The 22,934-nt window shown below is 41.7% G+C and overlaps 1 protein-coding gene across 1 annotated transcript in view; it reads right to left on the bottom strand.

Moving 5' to 3' along the window:
- Nucleotides 1-20,025, bottom strand: part of POLR2B (RNA polymerase II subunit B) — a 30,116-nt gene extending 10,091 nt beyond the window's left edge. The window contains exons 1-10 of the mRNA XM_077814831.1: nt 19,905-20,025; nt 13,451-13,523; nt 12,615-12,765; nt 9,943-10,055; nt 6,493-6,712; nt 5,235-5,393; nt 4,413-4,577; nt 3,253-3,449; nt 1,947-2,066; nt 1,129-1,315 (exon numbers count right to left, since the gene is read on the bottom strand). Coding sequence (XP_077670957.1) covers nt 1,129-1,315; nt 1,947-2,066; nt 3,253-3,449; nt 4,413-4,577; nt 5,235-5,393; nt 6,493-6,712; nt 9,943-10,055; nt 12,615-12,765; nt 13,451-13,523; nt 19,905-19,923 — 1,404 coding nt within the window. The 5' untranslated portion in view covers nt 19,924-20,025. The remainder of the gene's footprint in view (nt 1-1,128; nt 1,316-1,946; nt 2,067-3,252; nt 3,450-4,412; nt 4,578-5,234; nt 5,394-6,492; nt 6,713-9,942; nt 10,056-12,614; nt 12,766-13,450; nt 13,524-19,904) is intronic.
- Between the last annotated feature and the right edge of the window lie 2,909 nt (nt 20,026-22,934).

The raw sequence follows: 22,934 nt of genomic DNA, 5'->3' as shown, positions 1-22,934 counted from the left end.
GCCTCCAAAGAGGCAGAGCACACAACAGCCTGTTACATTAGCTGAAGACTCAAACTTCCATTTTAAATCACAGAGATGGTTCTGTAATAAAACAAGAATGAGTTTATTAACAACCCACATAGACTTACCTGAAATCACTTAAGGGTGAAAGAGATATGAAAGGTTACAAACAAACAAAAACACACATTCTACTGACTAAAACTTAACTCTGGCAAGTTACAATCTTTGCGTGAGCAGGTTTTTCCACCTACAGTCAGTTCCCAGAGACTTCAACTTCTTTGACTGAAGGATCCAATTCTCCCAGAGTTTGAGCGCTCTGGCAACTTTTGCCCCTAAGATGATGAATCCCAATTAAGTAATCCCTGTTTCTTCTTGAATTTCCCTAAACCCACTGTCTGTTTAGCCAGAAAGGCTTTCTGGGGATAGAGCCTCCATCCCTTGTCATAAATCATTAAGTGGCATCTCCCCCACTTGCTAGTTGAAGGGCTTCATTTACCTGATATGTAAATATACTCTCCCGGTTTCTGGCCCCACCTTCCTCAATTTACATTGGAGACACAGTCAAGCAGGCGAAACAACACCCCTTTGTCTAGGACAGGCTGGGCTTATGCACTGCTTGCCAAAACACATTTTAAGAACATATTTCCAGCACACATCTATAATTCTTTGCACACTACCCGTACACATATCACACAATATTAACGACCAGTGTGTTACCAGTTTGGATAGGATACCTTACATGACACCTTTCAGATACAGTGTGTTGTGGCAAGGAGTGCATCAGGTGTTCTGCATTATGGTATGGTACACCCTTTGCCAGTTGGCACTGAAGGGCTCCCAGAATCACAATTAGGTTTCCACTTAAGATATTACTAGACTGGCAGAACTTTTAACTGTGTGTATGTGGGCGTTCAGCAACTTCTATAGTAGGGCTGACCCTGAAAGAACTCTGTTCACCTTTAATATATACCAGTAATGATCTGTAGTGACCACTCAGCCAACGTAAAAACCTCTAATGTGACAGAATCTTAAAGAGAGAGTTTTTAATACAAGCATTCTGGATAGGTGTACAGAAGCTTTTACAAGACAAAAGCTATGCTTTGTCTAAGACTTATTTAGCTAGGTTACCTGAGATACTCCTGCTCTGGCCTGATGAGCTTTCTTCTGATCACCCCAGTTTCCAGTAGCCAATGAGTATTTCAAACCATCTGATATAATCCTTGTTTTAATTGCCAGTTCCAAGTTAAAATCTTTCCCTCTGTCAATAAATTTTTGTGCATATATTCTCACTTCTTTGAGCAAATTCTTAAACATTCTGTTAAAGAAAGCAGAAAATGTAATTGTTAGAAGCCAGGAAAGGTAACTGTAGTAACATTCTGTAGCAGGTCAATTTAATCAAATAGATTTATGGAGAGTTTTTGAAAGCAGGACATAGAAAATAGAGGTGAAATGCTTCACAGGAGTCAAAACAGAATTACATTTTTATATGGATAAGGATTCCATCCACAGTTACATTAGGCAGCATAAATATAAAGGCATATAAACTCCTCATGCTACAGGGCATAAACCAGCAACTAATCACCTGGAGTTCAGAGAAGTTTCTTCCTATGGACAGAAAGAAAATGAGTATGTGTGGCACCTTAGAGACTAACAAATTTGAGGATAAGAGTCTCTAAGGTACCACAAGTACTCGTTTTCTTTTTGAGGATACAGACTAACACGGCTGCTACTCTGATTCCTATGGACAGGTTATTCCATAATTGTACATCCTGTACCTTCCCCTGAAGAATCCGAGACTGGCCATGGTCTGAGAGGATATCAGAATTGAAACAATGGTCTGTTCTAGTATGACAGTTTTACATTCCCAACAACTATTACATGAAATCAGACACTTTTTAAACACTGGAATACCATTTAATACCTACAATTTTGTTTATCATGCTTACCCTCTGAACAAGAATGCAAGCAATGGCCCTGCTAGATCAAGTCTTTTGTTGCCATAATGATCTCTGTCATCGAGTTCTCTTCTGCCCAGAGCTGCCAGTAGTAATCTATGAACCATATATCTAAAAAAATAAAAAAAGAGACACCTTACTTTGTATTCTAATTAGAACCAGACATTCATCCCGAAGACCAAACTATTTACAGGACATATACACTAGGGGTGCCGATGAATTGTCAGTCCTAAATCAAATGAAATTATTGCATTTCTAAACACAGACCTCTTTACCAGGTTAATAAGCACAAGTCCTAAAAACCCACTGCTTGTTTAAGTCAATGCAGACCAGAAAGGAGAATTATCTTTTTAAACAATCTACCCCACTTTTGGATTGGACCTTCACCTGGCCAATCAGTGTGCTTTTCCCCTGTCTTGTATTGTCTAACTTAGGCCCCAATTAAGTCAGTGGGGCTCTGCATGAGCATGGGGGCCACCAACTGGCTGAACTGGGGCCTTGGGCTCCTGATACAGGGACTGACTGCTTGTATACCATTAGGTACTGAGCAAGGTGATACCACCCAAATAATTTTAGATAACCAAGAATACACTACACGGCCTCACAGTCAGCCTGCACAACTACACTGTCAACTCAAGCAATATATTAACAATATAGTAGAACCTCAGAGTTATGAATACTAGAGTTAAGAACTGACCGGTCAACCACACACCTCATTTAGACCCAGAAGTATGCAATCAGGCAGCAGCAGAGATTTTAAAAAAGCAAGTACAGTAGAGTATTGCGTTAAATGTAAACTTCTAAAAAAATAAAGGGAAAAAGTTTAAAGGAAGATTCGACATAGTAAGGAAACTTTTTGTGCTTGTTTCATTTAAATTAAGATGGTTAAAAGCAGCATTTTTCTCCTACATGGTAAAGTTTCAGAGCTGTACTAAGTCAATGTTCAGTTGTAAACTTTTGGAAGAACAGCCATAACATTTTGTTCAGAGTTACGAACAACCTCCATTCCTGAGATGTTCGTAACCATGGAGGTTCTACTGTAGTGTCTTTATTTAGGTCCCTAACACCACATTCAACTTAAATCCACTCATTATTTCTGCCATTTCAATGCTGCAAGGATTGGGTTGCAAACACTACAGGGGAAAGTAACTATTAGTACTATTTTGAAGATTGTGGAAACATTTCTACCAGTCTTACATTTCATAAATATCTAAAACTAAATTTTTGAATCAATTTTGAGTTGACAGTTTCCCTTTCAGATGTATGACACAGCATTTAAGACAAAAAACAGTCATACCCCAGAAAATAGGCCTTTTTGGTTTCACAAAAGTCACTGACACCAACATGTGGAAGCATTTCCTTCTGTAAGACTTCTTTTGCATACTTAATTCTTTTCTCTTTGGTAACACCAGGCTTTGCACCTCTTGACCCGATGAAGTTTAATGCAACATTCTGTTCCTGGATGACAAATGCTTCATCTAAGGAAGGTTTGACCTAATGCACAAAAGGAAGCAAAAATCATTGCATCAGAGGGGGGGGGGGGGAGGAAATCCTGAATCATCCATAGATGATTCAGGATTTCAGTTATGTAGCTGTTTATAAAAAATATTTTCAGGAAGTTCTAGTTAACTACATTTTAAATAAAAATTCCAAAAAGTTATTTTTTTCCAAATATAATTCTCCATTATACTGCAACAGATTTTTTTTTAAAGGGGCAGCAGGGAACGTCCGATATTCTAGAATAAGACATTAATACAAAAGTGGCAGTGCATGTAGAATTATTTTCTGAAGTTACAATTAAGCAGGTTTCATTTAAAAGTAAGATTTAATAGGTGATGACAGTTTAAATAAAGCCTTCATGTACTAGGATATTAATACCAAATTAGCTAACATGATGACAGTCACCACAGACAATGCACCTCCAAGTAAGAAATACTTCTAAACCAGCAAATGATGATTGGATCTTTAAAAAGTAAAAATGTTCACAGGATTGTATCATTAAACATGATTTCAAGCTACTTCACAGCTGAGTAATGGGATTTTTTTTTAATATAAACAGTACATACAGATTAGCTTTTTGTAAAAGACAACTGTGGATCAGTGTGGCACAATAGGCAGTGCACCAAAAGATAGTTGAGACAGACAGACGTGGGATTTTTTCCACTGATTTCAATGGGAGCCGGATCAGATCCTGTAACTAAATAGTAAACAGCGCTCTTCCATTCCCACACAAGCACTTCAGGTAAATGTACATTTACCATAATTGTTTTATTCAGAGAACTTTTATTACTTTAACCAATGCAAAAAAACCCCTAACATTTAAGATTCAAGTGGTACATGAGTCTTAAAATTACAACTGGGATATGGACAGGATGCTTTGAATATAGTAGAAGTAGACAGACTTAGACTTTAGCTCACTTAACACCATGACACACACCATTATTGAATATACATTACCATTTCCATCATCTCAGGATCTTCAAAGTCATAAATTATGTGCTCTAAAATGTCTCTGTCAGATACAAAACCTAATGCACGGAAAACAATAATGATGGGCACTTCTTGTTTGATATATGGAAGAGTTGCTACAATACGCTGACCAATAGCGCTCTTCTTTGCGCCCTAGAGGGGGGACAGGGTAGATCAGTCTCAAATGCATTTGATTTCAAACAAACCAACTTTTTCTGGACTTCAAATGGCTTGAATAAAGTACTTATTCAAGAGAGATAAGTATGGTTTTTGAAATGGAAAAGAATTACCATGTACAAAACCATAAATATAAATAATTAGATTAAGTCTGTCTCATTTCTAATACATCTGTTTTTAAACTATTAATGCCACAGAGCAGCTACTGAATAACATTTTTCATCTTATTCAAGAGGTTACAATTATATACATTAGATTTGAAAATCTACTCACAAATACCTATTTGATTACACTCTTCAAAGCATTACATCAAACACACAGTTTCTCAAGAAAATGAAACTTAAATACCATAAGATACTACATAAAGAAAAATCTCCAAAAAGTCTTAGAAAATTTCAGCCCAAACATAAACCAAATACACCTCTACCCCAATATAACACGGATTCGGATATAACGCGGTAAAGCAGCGCTCCAGAGGGGTGGGGCTGCGCATTCCGGTGGATCAAAGCAAGTTTGATATAATGTGGTTTCACCTATAATGCGGTAAGATTTTTTGGCTCCCAAGGACAGCGTTTTATCAGGGTAGAGGTGTATAAAATATCCACCATTATTAAATTAATCAGTCATGCATACCTGCCCTCCTCTGGCCAGCATGCTAACCCATATAGTACTAGTTGGTCGAGAGGAATTCTCCAGGCAGGATCTACATTCTCCTGTGTAAGCATATTTCGAATCTTTCTTTGCAAACACATACACTGTGTTTGTAGCCATCTTCTCTTGAGCAATCAGAACCTATATTCGAAACAAAGCATTGTAAATAACCAGGTAAGAGAGTATGCTTACAGTAAGTAAATATAAACATGCAATACCTTAAGATGTTTTGTTTTCAAACTGACTTCAAACCCATTACTATTTTTTTGTCAATCTGCCAATCTTGTTCTTACCCAGCTATTAAAATCTAGCTTGTACTGTACTATCCTTATTGGCTGTACAATAGCATAATAGTACTTGTTAAGCTCTCCACATAACTATATGCACATTGTTATTTTGCTAAAGGCTGCTCATTGTACTAGTGTTTTTCACCTTTAGAAGAACAGAGTTCTAAGAAAATACTGTGTAATAGTATTACTTAAGATAGCACACCAGAAACAAGGGACACTCCAAGATCACACGGTTTTAGAACACATTTATTGCATTTTCTAGTAGTGATGCATTTAGATACCACTCCATAGGGGTCTTAGAATGCCTTAAGGGTTAGCATATTGTATCTGAAAAGCAACTGTAAAAATGGCATCAGAAGATTCTGTGTCTGTTGTGTCTTAATTTCCATGTCAAATGTGCTTAGTGCACAAATAAAGAAAATTTCAGCTGCCAGCCCTGAGAGTCAAATTAGGTTCTTTTTTCTCTTATCACACCAACAGCAGAGATGCTGAGGGTCAAATTATGCCCTCACTGACAGCTGTACAGTCACAGTGCCTTCAATGCATTTACATAGGTGCACATTAAATGAACTTGGCAAACAATTTAATGAATGAGGCACATGATGAAACAATTTACTTTACTACTTATGCTGGTTCTGCTGACTAAGAGTAATAAGTAGCAAATACTTATTTTGTCACTAAAACAAATACATACAACTCTGAATAACAAGGAAAAGGTTTGTTTTTATACTGCCACTTTTCAGAGTTAGACCGGCACTCCAGTGTTAGAACTGGAAACAAAACTATCAAAAAAATGTTTTAAGTAGTATTCCATAAAACAGAGTTTTCGGATTGGTAGAAAGAGGAACACATGTCATATAGAGCCATTTCAATGTGTAATTTTCAGCATTCGTTTTATAAAAAAAAGCCACACCACACAACATTTCTTCATGTGAAATCTAATTCTTTACCTTTTCTGATCCATTAATAATGAAATAGCCACCAGGGTCAAGAGGACATTCATTCAGTTCACAAAGATCACGATCAGTCAAGCCATTCAACAGGCAGTATGTTGAACGGAGCATGATAGGAATTTTTCCTATAAAGGTTTTCTGATGCTGTGTCTGTAACTGGTCCTCTCCTTCTTTAATAACTGTTTTAGTTATGTCCACATACAAGGGAGCAGAATATCTATGAAAAAGAAAATACGACATGACTATATTATAACATTAGAATCATAGATTAGGGTTGGAAGAGACCTCAGAAGGTCATCAGTCCAACCCCCTGCTCACAGCAGGACCAACCTCAACTAAATCATCCCAGCCAGGGCTTTGTCAAGCTGGGCCTCAAAAACTGATGGAGATTCTATCACCTCCCTATGTAACCCATTCCAGTGCTTCACCACCCTCCAAGTGAAATAGCTTTTCCCCCCCAATATCCAACCTAGACCTCCCCCACTGCAATTTGAAACCATTGCTTCTTGTTCTGTCATCTGCCACCATCGAGAACAGCCTATCTCAGTGGTTCTCAAACTTTTGTACTGGTGACCCCTTTCACACAGCAAGCTTCTGAATGTGACCCCCCGCCCATAAATTAAAAACACTTTTTAAAATATTTAACACCATTATAAATGCTGGAGGCAAAGCAGGGTTTGGGGGTGGAGGCTGACAGCTCGCAACCCTTCCCCCCACCCCATGTAATAATCTTGTGACCCCCTAAGAGGTCCCAACCCCCAGTTTGAGAACCCCTGGCCTATCTCCATCCTTTTTGGAACCCCCCTTCAGGTAGCTGAAGACTGCTATCAAATCCCCCCTCACTCTTCTCTTCTGCAGACTAAATAACCCCAGTTCCCTCAGCCTCTCCGCATAAGTCATGTGCCCCAGCCCCCTAATCATTTTCATTGCCCTCCACTGTACTCTTTCCAATTTGTCCATATCCTTTCTGTAGCAGGGGGCCCAAAACTCGATGCAATACTCCAGATGTGGCCTCACCAGTGCTGAACAGAGGGGAATAATCACTTCCCTCAATCTGCTGGCAATGCTTCTACTGATACAGTCCAATATGCTGTTAGCCTTCTTGGCAACAAGGCCACACTGTTGACTCATATTCAGCTTCTTGTCCACTGTAACCCCCAGGTCTTTTTCTGCAGAACTGCCGCTTAGCCAGTCGGACTCCAGCCTGTAGCAGTGCATGGGATTCTTCCATCCTAAATGTAGGACTCTGCAATTATCCTTGTTGAACCTCAGATTTCTTTTGGCCCAATCCTTCAATATGTCTAGGTCACTCTGGACCCTATCCCTCAGCATATCTACCTCTCCCTCCATCTTAGTGTCATCCACAAACTTGCTGAGTGTGCAATTAATCCCATCATCCAGATTAATAAAGATGAACAAAACCGACCCCAGGACCGACCCCTGTGGTACTCAGCTTGATACAGACTGCCAACTAGACATCGAGCTGTTGATCACTACCCGTTGAGCCCAATGATCTGGCCAGCTTTCTATTCACCTTATAGTCCACTCATCCAACCCATACTTTTTAAACTAGCTGGCAAGAATACTGTGGGAGACCCTATCAAAAGCTTTGCTAAAGTCAAGATATGTCATGTCCACTGCTTTCCCCATATCCACAGAGCCAGTTATCTCATCATTGAAAGCAATCAGGTTGGTCAGGCATGATTTTCCCTTGGTGAATCCATGTTGACTGTTCCTGATCACCTTCCTCTCCTCCAAGTGCTTCAAAAGAGATTCCTTGGGGACCTGCTCCATGATTTTTCCAGGGACTGAGGTGAGGTGGACAGGTCTGTAGTTCCCCAGATTTTCCTTCTTCCCTTTTTCCAAGATGGGCACTATAGTTGCCTTTTTCCAATCATCCGGGACCTCCCCAGATCACCACGAGTTTTCAAAGATAATGGCCAATGGCTCTGTAATCACATCAGCCAACTCCCTCAGCACCCTCGGATGCATTAGATCCGTCCCCATGGACTTGTGCATGTCCAGCTTTTCTAAATAGTCCTTAACCTGTTCTTTCACCACTAAGGGCTGCTCACCTCCTCCCCATACTGTGCTGTCTAGTGCAGCAGTCTGGGAGCTGACCTTGTCTGTGAAGACCGAGGCAAAAGAAAGCATTGAGTACTTCAACTTTTTCCACATCATTTATCACTAAGTTGTCTCCCTCATTCAGTAACAGGCCCACACTTTCCCTGACCTTCTTGTTGTTGCTAACATACCTGAAGAAACCCTTCTTATTACCTTTCACATCCCTTGCTAGCTGCAACTCCAATTGTGCTTTGGCCTTCCTGATTACACCCCTGCATGCTTGAGCAGTATTTTTATACTCCTCCCGAGTCATCTGTCCAAGTTTCCACTTCTTGTAAGCTTCCTTTTTGAGTTTAAGCTTACCAAAGATTTTGCTGGTAAGCCAAGCTGGTCGCCTGCCATATTTGCTATTCTTTTGCACATTGGGATGGTTTGTTCCTGGTGCCCTCAATAAGGCTTCTTTAAAATACAGCCAGCTCTCCTAGACTCCTTTCCTCCTCTTATTAGTCTCCAAGGGGATCCTACTCATCAGTTCCCTGAGGGAATCAAATTATGCTTTTCTGAAGTCCAGAGTCCATATTCTGCTGCTCTCCTTTCTTTCGTCAGGATCCTGAACTCTACCATCTTATGGTCACTGCCTCCCAGACTGCCACCCACTTCTATTTCCCCAACCAATTCTTCCCTGTTTGTGAGCAGCAGGTTAAGAGGAGCATGGCCCCTAGTTGGTTCCTCCAGCACTTGCACCAGTAAATTGTCCCCAATACTCTCCAAAAACTTCCTGGATTGTGTGTGCACCGCTGTATTGCTCTCCCAGCAGATATCAGGGTGATTGAAGTCCCCTTGAGAACTAGGGCCTGTGATCTAGAAACTTTTGTTAGTTCTCTGAAAAAAGCCTCATCTACCTCATCCCCCTGGTCCGGTGGTCTATAGCAGACACCCACCACGACATCACTCTTGTTGCTCTCGCCTCTAAACTTAACCCAAAGACTCTCAACAGGCTTTTCTCCAGTTTCATACTGGAGCTCTGAGCAGTCATATTGCTTTCTTACATACAGTGTAACTCTTCCACCTTTTCGCCCGCGCCTGTCCATCCTAAACAGTTTATACCCATCCACGACAATATGAAGATAATGCATTCTGAACTAGAGAAAGCATAAAATAAAGGACTGATAAAGTTATTCCGAGAAATTATTTTGGTACTGTTACTTAGTAATAGTGTGTCCGTGATCTTTTGTACTTAATACTCAAGTAGTTTGTTTTAAATATAGGGAAGTAATTCTTCATTTTACAGGGCATAATTAAAATTAGAGAAAATCCTATTTATTTAGATTGCAGATGTGTTCCTTCATGGTATCCAACAGCTGCTAAGGAGCTTTTTCTTACGTAAGATTTCTCAATCTGGCTTCATTGGGCATCATGGGTGAAGGTGCACCATCTCTTTCCCAATGCGTAGGCTTGGAGAGATAGATTTGTTCAAACTTCAACAGATATCGTGGCTGAAAATAACCCAAAATAACTAATTTTAATAATCAGAATGGCAAATCACAATATGCATGAGAGAATTTTAGAGCTTGTTTAATACATATACAATGCCACACACAGAGATCCCAATTCACAGATTAGAGAGGTAATCCCTTTCTATAGGTCTGTAGACAAAATGCACTTACAACACTTCACTGGATGCCTCATTAACACAGATGTAGGATAAACACAAGAGAATTCAGAGAAAAACAAACGATTAAGATCTGGAAAGGTTGATCCTCATGGAAAAGTCCTGAATATAAACAGATTCTCTTAGCCATGACTAAAGATATTGGGCAGGAGGGGATGCAAAAAAAAAAAAAAAAAAAAAAAAAAGAGAAACACAAGACAATCTCCAAGTAGTTTGAAGATTTCATAACACTAAAGAGGGAGAATAGTTATTTAGCATGCTACAAAGGGTCATTCACTAGCAAGAATGTGATAAAATTAAAGAAAGTTTTAGGAAGATTACCGGGAAAAGTTTTCTGACAACAAAATCTATTAATGACAGGTGCAGTGATAGAAGCAGAATTGCTTATTTACAAACCAGACATATTAGGAGAAAAAATATTGTAGGGGGCAATCCGGCACTGGCTTGGGTTGAGAATGGTGGTGGGAGAAGCAGATTAAAGTCCCTAACAGGTCTTGCCCTTCTCACATACTTCTCTATGGATTTGCACACATTTGCTGAGCTAGATGTTTTATTGTCTAGTAAGATCAGATCACATTACAAAATTATTTTGCCTTCAAGATAAGACCATTAATATTTACTGGGTCAGCAAGAAAATATGTAAATATGAATTTATAATGGTATTAAAAATCTACTAAGATACAAGAACTTCAAACTTGAAATCACAGTATTTCTTTATTTTAAAATATATCCTGTAAGAGACATTAAATATTTACACTGCTTTGTTACTCCCAAAAAAGTCTAAAATCAGAAGCACAAAAAAAAAGAGTCCTGGAATTGCACCATGGCACAAAGCCGGGACTATTTTATTTACATATATTTAATTATTGTGCATATAATTGTAGCATCTCAAAGCACTACACACTACCAAGCGGTAGATGAGAATTTGACTCCCCATGACTTCTTGCAGGTGGTGGAAAAGAAGACTAGGACTTATGTGAAGATGACACAAAATTGCAGACAAAAGCCTTGTGTCAGTGCAGCAGCATCTTTTTCTGGATTATCTGGTGATCCCCACATTGCATAAACTCTGGTGGGAGCAATTCTATCCATCCATCCAGCAGTAAGGCATAAAAAGACCTCCCGGCAAGAGAACAGGGGAAAAATGGAGAGAGAAAAAAACCTGGACTTCAACAAGGTGCACATTCTCCTTTTGGCCACTTCTTATGTCCCAAGTATCAGTTTCCTTACTCAGCTGGCCAGGGCACCATCAGATATAGATGCACACTGAACTGATCTGATAATGGAGATGGATAGTATAAAAAGAAGAAAACCTAATTATAGCTGCTTCAAGAGCTGTATTTCAGATCATAAGCTGTTCAAGTTTTCCCACTGTGATTGTCTGTTTCATGAATGACTTCTGACAGTTTCTAAATCTGTTAAATGTAATATAGTCAACAGTGGAATTCAAGTAATTCTCTTTTAATATACTTATTGTTTGCATTGGTTTACTATAGCCTAACATTAACAATTTTATTTATGACTGAAAGGGCACTTTCATTCCAATCCCTATTATGGATAGCTTACATTTTTTTCAGCAAGTTGCACCTTATGATGAAATATTTCATACTTGGCTCAGAAGATTTGCTTTAGTTTTAGTATTTGTACTACCACAGCACCTAGGAACCCCAGTCATGGAGCAGGACCGCATTGTACTAGGTACTGTACAAACACAGAACTAAAGGAGGGTCGCCCCACCCCAATGGGCTTACAATCTAACTAGAAATCTATTTAGTTATTTCTCTGCAGTTGTTACTCTGTGTGAGGATAAGTTATCTTTTGGTTACTAAAACTTGTATCAAGATCTTCATTTTTCTCCAGCCAGCTTTTCTTTAAACTTGATATGAACGGGGTCCAGAAGTGTAACATTCACTTGGCCTAGATTGAAAGCAATGTTTTGAAATTAAGTTCCAGAAGTTTGAGAATGGCATTCGGATTACATGTAGCACATCATGCTTCTGGAGTTAAGGAATACAATTTGATAACATGTGCCAAATGAGAACAATAGGAGCTGAGCCCTTTTGAATATCTGGCCCCAGCTGTGGGTGCTGAAAATTTTTGAAAATCTAACATGAAACGAACAAAGACTAAAAAAATTGATATTTCTCACCCTTGATAAAGTTCATTATGGACATACCATTTTTGCCAAAAATGTTTGGAGTTTCAACTGCTTTAATGACCCATTCGTTTCCCCATTAGTAGCATTTCTTTTTAGCTATATCATGCGCTAATTGACTGGATCTGCTGCTGCAGCCTTCAGCTGTTCAACTGCAATAAGAACTCCCAGCACAATTTTCACATCTGTACGATTAAAAGAATCAAACTCTGCAAATGTCCCTCTTACCGGTTCTTCAACTTCCCCTGTGGCATGCTGAGCTTCAGCTTGTAGATCGATAGGTGGTGCATCTTCTACAATTCTCTGCACAGACATCTGAATGAACTCATCAAAAGAATCCAGCTGTTGTCGGACCAACCCCTTCTCATCAAAATAGGAGCTTAGAAAAAATAAGGCATATTCAATTAATCAACAAAGATTCTCAGTTTACATATCCATAAACTATGTTAATTATCAGGTAATGTTTAAAAATTCAAGATAAACATACTGTAATTAATCAAAGGATATTATTGCTACATGAAACAAATATCTGCTTGTATTTCAACATTGTGCTGTGAGAAGAAAACAATTGTTCCAAAGAAACTTTCAAAAAATAGACAGAAATATTTATGCCCAGATCCTGCAACTTTGTTCCCTATTGACTGACTTGCAAGAAGCTGTGGGATCAGGGCCTTAACTTACCAATTCACTATGTTAGCATTATTCTTAGCAGTAATCTTATAAATGTAGCTCTACACCCACAAGCAATAATGGAAAATATTGTGTTAATGCTGAATTTGCTAGGAAAATGCTTTCAGACTGTCTAGGAAGGCAATGACTTACAAAACCATCGACCTTTGGCCATTTATACACAGGCCCAGTGGTCTCAAATCTTATGTTCTCTCTTTGTAACCGTTCTTTCATTCTTAAAGAGAAAGCATTTATGATTCTGGACATGAAATCTTGGAATTTTCATCACAATAAGTTAGGATATAATATTTATTAGTATTAGATGTTTTAGCTAAGCGTACACTTGCCTGATTACTTCACTATTCTTAACATTTCTTAGAAAGTTTGATAGTTACCTAATAACTATCCAGCATGCTTCTTGCCATAAATCTGGAGTGATTTCATCATCATCTTCATCATATTGCATATCTACAAAGAAAGCAGAACACTTAAATCAGTCTTTCTATTCATTCATGTTTTCTTTGGCTGTATATAGCTTCTAAAGACCCAATGGCTGCACACAAATACATTGTTTTTCTAAAAAAAAAAAAAATGAGGAGTACTTGTGGCATCTTAGAAACTAACAAATTTATTTGGGCATAAGCTTTTGTGGGCTAAAACCCACTTCATCGGATGCATGCAGTGGAATCTAGTGAGCTTAATAAAACCTGAAAGAGGGACAACAGGAAAGCTACGAACACAGCCTAGTGTCAATACTTGAACTGTGAGCTCTTTGGGGCAGAGACCATCTTTCATTCTGTATTTGCTCAGTGCTTAACACAGTGGAGTCCTGGTCCATGTCTGGGGCTCATAGACACTACAGTAATAAAAATATTGTAATTTATTTGTATCTTGAACACAGAAAAGTTTTATTACTTTACTGGCCCTTGAGAAAAAGTAGGCAACCTATGAAGGCTTATTATAAACAAGAACTTTTATGGGAACAATAGGATTCAGTCTACTTTGTTTCCTAAGGTTAAGCATCTGTTCCTAAACACTTTACCACCACTCAGCAAAATACGCATGATAGCACTCGAAACTTGTGCTTTCCTAGAGTAGCAATTAATAAATCAGTTTGAATTCAATGCAAAGCACATTAAAGTCAAAAGAAAGATTTTTATTGACATCAGTAGGCTTTGGATGAGGCCCTTTATGCCTTTGGTAAAGATCAATTAACTTTCAATTGTATCTTAACAGATGTTTCAGCTTCCTGTTTATTTAGGAACCACAGACAAGCTATTCCAATATCTAAACATCTTTCAAAGACAGGCCAGTCCTTGCCTACAGACAGCCCCGCAACCTGAAGCAAATACTCACCAACAACCACATACCACACAACAGAACCACTAACCCAGGAACTTATCCTTGCAACAAAGCCCGTTGCCAATTGTGCCCACATATCTATTCAGGGGACACCATCACAGGGCCTAATAACATCAGCCACACTATCAGAGGCTCGTTCACCTGCACATCCACCAATGTGATTTATGCCATCATGTGCCAGCAATGCCCCTCTGCCATGTACATTGGTCAAACTGGACAGTCTCTACGTAAAAGAATAAATGGACACAAATCAGATGTCAAGAATTATAACATTCATAAACCAGTCGGAGAACACTTCAATCTCTCTGGTCACGCAATCACAGACATGAAGGTCGCTATCTTAAAACAAAGAAACTTCAAATCCAGACTCCAGCGAGAAACTGCTGAATTGGAATTCATTTGCAAATTGGATACTATTAATTTAGGCTTAAATAGAGACTGGGAGTGGCTAAGTCATTATGCAAGGTAGCCTATTTCCTCTTCTTTTTTCCTACCCCCCCCCCCCCAGATGTTCTGGTTTAACTTGGTTTTAAACTTGGAGAGTGGTCAGTTTGGATGAGCTATTACCAGCAGGAGAGTGAGTCTGTGTGTGTATGGGGGTGGGGTTTTGGAGGGGGGTGAGGGAGTGAGAGAACCTGGATTTGTGCAGGAAATGGCCTAACTTGATTATCATGCACATTGTGTAAAGAGTTGTCACTTTGGATGGGCTATCACCAGCAGGAGAGTGAATTTGTGTGGGGGGGTGGAGGGTGAGAAAACCTGGATTTGTGCTGGAAATGGCCTAACCTGTTGCTCACTTTAGATAAGCTATTACCAGCAGGACAGTGGGGTGGGAGGAGGTATTGTTTCATATTCTCTGTGTATATATAAAGTCTGCTGCAGTTTCCATGGTATGCATCTGATGAAGTGAGCTGTAGCTCACGAAAGCTCATGCTCAAATAAATTGGTTAGTCTCTAAGGTGCCACAAGGACTCCTTTTCTTTTTGCGAATACAGACTAACACGGCTGTTACTCTGAAACCTGTCATTATGCAAGGCACTGCATTTAGCCGTATGGAGTGGAAATCTATCAACTGCATGAAAAAACTTGCACAGATACAGACAGACATCATCTTCCTTTCCAAAGACATCATCTTTCCTTTCCAAACAGATGGACATCGTACCAAAAGGACTGAAGGTAAAAAATCCATTACAATCTACATACCACACAGACTATGCTGACAGCTTGTGCCACACGCTTTCAAAGAAACTGTGGAATCACCTGATCAACATCCTCTACAGCAAACAGGGAAAGATTAAGAATGAGCTCTCAAAAATGGATACTCTCATAAAAAACCAACCTTCCACACAAACTTCCTCGTGGCTGGATTTTACTAAAACTAGACAAGCCATTTACAACGCACACTTTGCTTCTCTACAAAAGAAAAAGGACACTAAACTTTCTAAACTACTACATGCTACAAGGGGCCACAGCAATGGTTCCCTCAACCCACCTAGCAATATTGTTAACCTATCCAACTATACTCTCAGCCCAGCAGAAGCAGCTGTTCTATCTCGGGGCCTCTCCTTCTGCCCCTCCACCCCCACGAACATGATACAGTTCTGTGGTGACCTAGAATCCTATTTTCGACGTCTCCGACTCAAGGAATATTTCCAAAATACCTCTGAACAACATACTAATCCACAGAGGTCTCCCTACCAACACTACAGAAAGAAGGATTCTAGGTGGACTCCTCCTGAAGGTCGAAACAGCAGACTGGACTTCTACATAGAGTGCTTCCGCCGACGTGCACAGGCTGAAATTGTGGAAAAGCAGCATCACTTGCCCCATAACCTCAGCCATGCGGAACGCAATGCCATCCACAGCCTCAGAAACAACTCTGACATCATAATCAAAAAGGCTGACAAAGGAGGTGCTGTTGTCATCATGAATAGGTCGGAATATGAACAAGAGGCTGCTCGGCAGCTCTCCAACACCACTTTCTACAAGCCATTACCCTATGATCCCACTGAGAGTTACCAAAAGCAGCTACAGCATTTGCTCAAGAAACTTCCTGAAAAAGCACAAGATCAAATCCGCACAGACACACCCCTGGAACCCCGACCTGGGATATTCTATCTACTACCCAAGATCCATAAACCTGGAAATCCTGGGCGCCCCATCATCTCAGGCATTGGCACCCTGACAGCAGGATTGTCTGGCTATGTAGACTCCCTCCTCAGGCCCTATGCTACCAGCACTCCCAGCTACCTTCGAGACACCACTGACTTCCTGAGGAAACTTCAATCCATCGGTGATCTTCCTGATAACACCATCCTGGCCACTATGGATGTAGAAGCCCTCTACACCAACATTCCACACAAAGATGGACTACAAGCCATCAGGAACACTATCCCCGATAACGTCACGGCTAACCTGGTGGCTGAACTTTGTGACTTTGTCCTTACCCATAACTATTTCACATTTGGGGACAATGTATACCTTCAGATCAGCGGCACTGCTATGGGTACCCGCACGGCCCCACAGTATGCCAACATTTTTATGGCTGATTTAGAACAACGCTTCCTCAGCTCTCGTCCCCTAAAGCCCCTACTCTACTTGCGCTACATTGATGACATCTTCATCATCTGGACCCATGGAAAAGAAGCCCTTGAAGAATTCCACCATGATTTCAACAATTTCCATCCCACCATCAACCTCAGCCTGGTCCAGTCCACACAAGAGATCCACTTCCTGGACACTACAGTGCTAATAAACAATGGTCACATAAACACCACCCTATACCGGAAACCTACTGACCGCTATTCCTACCTGCATGCCTCCAGCTTTCACCCTGACCACACCACACGATCCATCGTCTACAGCCAAGCTCTGCGATACAACCGCATTTGCTCCAACCCCTCAGACAGAGACAAACACCTACAAGATCTCTGTCAAGCTTTCTTACAACTACAATACCCACCTGCGGAAGTAAAGAAACAGATTGATAGAGCCAGAAGAGTTCCCAGAAGTTACCTACTACAGGACAGGCCTAACAAAGAAAATAACGGAACTCCACTAGCCGTCACCTTCAGCCCCCAACTAAAACCCCTCCAACGCATTATTAAGGATCTACAACCTATCCTAAAGGATGACCCAACACTCTCACAAATCTTGGGAGACAGGCCAGTCCTTGCCTACAGACAGCCCCGCAACCTGAAGCAAATACTCACCAACAACCACATACCACACAACAGAACCACTAACCCAGGAACTTATCCTTGCAACAAAGCCCGTTGCCAATTGTGCCCACATATCTATTCAGGGGACACGATCACAGGGCCTAATAACATCAGCCACACTATCAGAGGCTCGTTCACCTGCACATCCACCAATGTGATTTATGCCATCATGTGCCAGCAATGCCCCTCTGCCATGTACATTGGTCAAACTGGACAGTCTCTACGTAAAAGAATAAATGGACACAAATCAGATGTCAAGAATTATAACATTCATAAACCAGTCGGAGAACACTTCAATCTCTCTGGTCACGCAATCACAGACATGAAGGTCGCTATCTTAAAACAAAGAAACTTCAAATCCAGACTCCAGCGAGAAACTGCTGAATTGGAATTCATTTGCAAATTGGATACTATTAATTTAGGCTTAAATAGAGACTGGGAGTGGCTAAGTCATTATGCAAGGTAGCCTATTTCCTCTTCTTTTTTCCTACCCCCCCCCAGATGTTCTGGTTTAACTTGGTTTTAAACTTGGAGAGTGGTCAGTTTGGATGAGCTATTACCAGCAGGAGAGTGAGTCTGTGTGTGTATGGGGGTGGGGTTTTGGAGGGGGGTGAGGGAGTGAGAGAACCTGGATTTGTGCAGGAAATGGCCTAACTTGATTATCATGCACATTGTGTAAAGAGTTGTCACTTTGGATGGGCTATCACCAGCAGGAGAGTGAATTTGTGTGGGGGGGTGGAGGGTGAGAAAACCTGGATTTGTGCTGGAAATGGCCTAACCTGTTGCTCACTTTAGATAAGCTATTACCAGCAGGACAGTGGGGTGGGAGGAGGTATTGTTTCATATTCTCTGTGTATATATAAAGTCTGCTGCAGTTTCCACGGTATGCATCTGATGAAGTGAGCTGTAGCTCACGAAAGCTCATGCTCAAATAAATTGGTTAGTCTCTAAGGTGCCACAAGGACTCCTTTTCTTTTTGCGAATACAGACTAACACGGCTGTTACTCTGAAACCTTTCAAAGTTTTTGTTACTCTAAAACACATTTTTCACTTGTAGCATCAAGAACATTGGACACTCATGCAGGTTTTTAAGCTTTGCCCTCACACTTTTTAATTACCATAAAATACTAAAATACCCTATAAACATACGGTCAAAGGTTGAAACTTTCAAAAAACAGGAGCCCAATACTTAGCTCCATTTTTCAAAGCACCAGTTTCCCCATCAGCTACTTTTGATTCCAGTGGTAGCCACTGTGTGCTCAGCACTTTTGAAAATCAGGTCACTTGTTAAAATGCCTAAGGTCGAGTCTACACTAGATTCACAGATTCCGAGGCCAGAAGGGATCATTCTAATCATCTAGTCTGACCTCATCTAGTCATAGAACTTCCCTCAAAATAATTCCAGGAGCATAAACCATCTTGAGTTAAAAACTGCCAGGGATTAAGAATCCACCACAACTCTCGGTAAATTGTTCCAAGGGTTAATTACCTTTACTGTTAAAACCTTTATTTCCAATCTGAATTTGTCTAGCCTCAACTTTCAGCCATTACATCATGTTAGACTTCTATTTCCGAGACTGAAGAACACATTTTCAAATATTTGTCCCCATGTAGGTATTTACAGACTACAATAATCACCCCTTTGTTCAGCTAAACGGATTGAGCTCTTTGGCCCCATCACTATTAGGCTTGTTTTCCAATCTTTTAAACATTCTCATGGCTCTTCTCTGAACCCTCTCCAGTTTAATAACATCCTTCTTGAATTGTGGACACCAGAGGTGGACACAGTCCAGCAGGAGTCATATATAAAAGTGCCAAATATAAAGGTGAAATAACCTCTCTGCTCCAAATCCCCCCGTTTATGCGTCTCAGGATCGCATTCTCTCTTAGCCACTGCACGGCAGGGTCAGCTGATGAGTCACACATCCCCCAGCCTTTCCGGGCTCTCCGCGTCCCCGCTCAGAGCCCCCAGCCTGTGCTCTTGCTCCTGGCTATAAGCACGGACACTTAGCAGGGACCTGGAGGTACAGCGGCGGCTCCTCCAGCGGCCCTCCCCGCTCCGCTCCCAGCCCCACCGGGGTGCAGCGCAGGGACTCGACCACGCTCCCGGCCGCACGGCTGCGCGGCAAGGGCTTGCAGGCCCGGCCCGGCCCGGGACCCCAGGGGCCTGTGGCCCGTGCCCGCCCCCCAGGGGCAGCCCTCCGGCGCCGAGCTCCCGGCTGAGGTGCCGGGACCCGCCGCCAGGGCATGGCTGTGGCGCGCTCACCCTCGTCCGCGTCGTACATCTTGGCGGCGCGGGGCGACCTCAGCGGCAGCTACCGGGACGGACCTGGCCCCGCGATGGACGGACGCGGAGACTCACGCGCATGACACTGGACCGGACTGCGGTCGCGCACTATTTCGATCCCGCCTCCTTATCGCACTGCGGCTGCGTGCGGTCCAAGATCTGACTACGGCTGCGCAAGCTATGGGCTGGCCTCACCCACTCCAGTTCGCACTGCGGCTGCGCGCGCACTTCGCGCTATGGTCCTCCTGAGCCGCCTCGTGACCAGTTCTTGGGGAGACTCGAGGAGCGCGCATGCGCGCGGCTCAGGCGAGAGTGACGAATGAAGTGCGGAATACGCGTGCGCCTTGGCATTGTGTCGCGCGGCGCCCATCTTTTTGAGGTGGGGTGGCACGTACCATTCTCCCAAAATAGGGGTGCATAAAAGCGCTGTTCCCATCCCAGCCGCGGGTAGGATAGAGAGTAGAACGTGCTCCCCTCCTGGAGTAGGCTGAAGCGTGACGGAGGTTCAGGGCTTTGCCCAGCTGTAGCAGTCGGCCACCGCCCCATCCCCTCGATTTTATGCGTCACACAGAGCCCTTGGAGGGGGCAGGCTGACCTTGCAAACACAAGCGGGGGTGCTCCTCAGACAGGGATTTCCCTACACCCCCCCGAATTTCCGCAACAACCCCTTCCCCAGTTTTGTGAACTAGTTACGTGCAATTTAGTGATTAGAAATTTGAATGGAAATTGAAACATTAATACACACTTTAAAAGCATATACAGCATATGATAAAATACTTGTACCTGAAAAAGTATAATAGATTTGAAAAGTATGACCATAGACTAGCTTCCTTATACAGCTGTTGTTTTTATGACCATGTCAGTGCCTTCATTTAGGTGATGTTGGCCAACCTAATAATTTCACATTATGATTTCTAAGTAAAGTCTAAATGAGCTCTCCCTGACAGCTAGTGGTGAGCTGGGGGAAAAGGCTTCAGGACCAGATTGTATTTTCATTCACACCTCATCTACCTAGGTATCCAGCAAACAGAGCTGTTGTTGCCCAAATGATAGATTTGGGCTAGGGTTGGGTTATAAATCACTTGAATGCGAGGTGGGAGATGTAATGAAGTGTTATTTCCATTGTATGAGTAAAGGGCCGTAGAACTGTACCTAGCCTGTGCTGATTGAGGGCATCAAGAGAGGGTGGGGACAGGTGTTTTGCTAGATGGTCTGCCTGAGTCACAAGTACTATTAGACCTGCACCCCTCCACTGTTTAAAGACAGAACTGATTAGGCTCCATAGATAGTCTTTGTTTTATTAAGTGACCCCTAAGCTGAAATCACTGATAATCAGGTGCTTAGACCTGCTGTGGGACAGTGTTTCTGTGGAAGAGATGGCCAGCCTGCATTAGCAGTGAGGTTCCCCCACTGAGAGCTCAGCTAAAATCACTGAGAGCTGCATGGACCCTCAAGAGACGGAGTCGCAGAGGTCATAGTGGCAGCAGAAGGTGACAGCGCAGGGCCATTGGTAACAGAGCGATGGAATGAACAGTGGCACAATGAACAACAGTGGTCAGAGCGAACAGTGAGCAGCTGGAGAAACGAGCAAGGTGCCTTCTTGCCCCCCACCTGGGAGATGAACTCATGTGAAAGCACCTCTGAACTCTGAGTTTCCACTGACCAAGGACAACACCGGTGAGTGTTAATGAGGCTGTTAAGAATCCTAGAGACACAACACAGTTCATGCAAACAAACATCATACTTTTTATTTAGGCAAGAGATACCACACACTACAAACTGGAGGCCAATGTTAAGTGCATTGTCACTTGTTCATCCTGAAGTTGAACACTGTTTCCAAACAAGACCAGCAAATGCTCACTGTCTTTCTGCAAGAAACTCAGCTGACTGGTTAGAAACATGAGGTGCAAGAGTGAAAGACTCAACAGTTGAAAAAGTGAAGAACTCTCTCACCACATTCAAAAAATTTACATACATGGCTAATGAATGCACCAGTGCAAATGGTCATCAAGTATTAAGTCATCGTGTACATTATCTTGATGTCAGTGGTAGGCCAGTAGATGCATTTCTAGATGTTCAAGTTATAGAAGACAGATTGGCTGCATCTGTGACAACCGACATCTTAGAAGAGTTAAATGCTTGTCAATGGGACCCCAGACAGATGGCTGCTTGTGCATTTGATGAAGCTGCAAACTTCTTTGGAAAACATGGTGGAGGACAAGCTTTGCTGAAAGAAAAGTGTAACCCTAGTGTCTCCTATACACCCTGCAGAGGCCATCTACTTCAACTAGCGCTAGTACGAGCTGCAGACTCTCCGAAAGACATTTTAAAAGCTATAAATTTAATATCTTCATTATATTCTTTTTTCAGCAAGCGTCCAAAAAGACTGAATATCTTGGAAAATATAGAAGATACACTGGGACTGAAGTTCAAATTAGTCCAACCTGGGAAAACCCGCTGGCTTTCTCATGAGCGATCCTTGGCTGCTGTCTTAAAATTACTCCAGCCATTATTACTGGCTTTGGAAAGTATCTACCAAGATGGGATGGATCTAAGTAGTGGGGCTGGTGGATTACTTTTGCTACTACGTTCAGAGAAGACTATTGCCATTCTCTCTCTTGTAAGTCAACTGTTGAAACCACTTGGGTCATTAAACAATGCCATCCAGGCATCTGCTACAACAGTAGTAGATCTTTGTCCAGCAATAGAAGTTACATTTGGATCAATCCAAGAGCTATCCATTGAAAAAGTACAGGAAGAAGCAAAGACTTCAGTCCAGAAGTTGACTAATGAAGGCATTTATATTGAATCCTTAAGTGAAGAGGACAAGAAGTGTTTGTTAAGACAACTGAAAAAGTGCGCAGACTTGAGTCTTAAAAATCTACAACAGCGACTTCTAGATTCTACTCAGCCTCTACGTAGCTTTTACAGATCCCTGTCCTATAAAATACCAACAGTTGAGTGGAGTGAGGCACTCCAGCAATGGGGCTGCCCTGTGCTCAGGACAGA

This window comes from Eretmochelys imbricata, chromosome 4 (genome assembly GCF_965152235.1).
Source record: "Eretmochelys imbricata isolate rEreImb1 chromosome 4, rEreImb1.hap1, whole genome shotgun sequence".
In the NCBI taxonomy this organism is placed as follows: Eukaryota; Metazoa; Chordata; order Testudines; family Cheloniidae; genus Eretmochelys; species Eretmochelys imbricata.
Note: the sequence above shows the minus strand (reverse complement) of the source record. Positions and strands in the feature narration are given on the sequence as shown.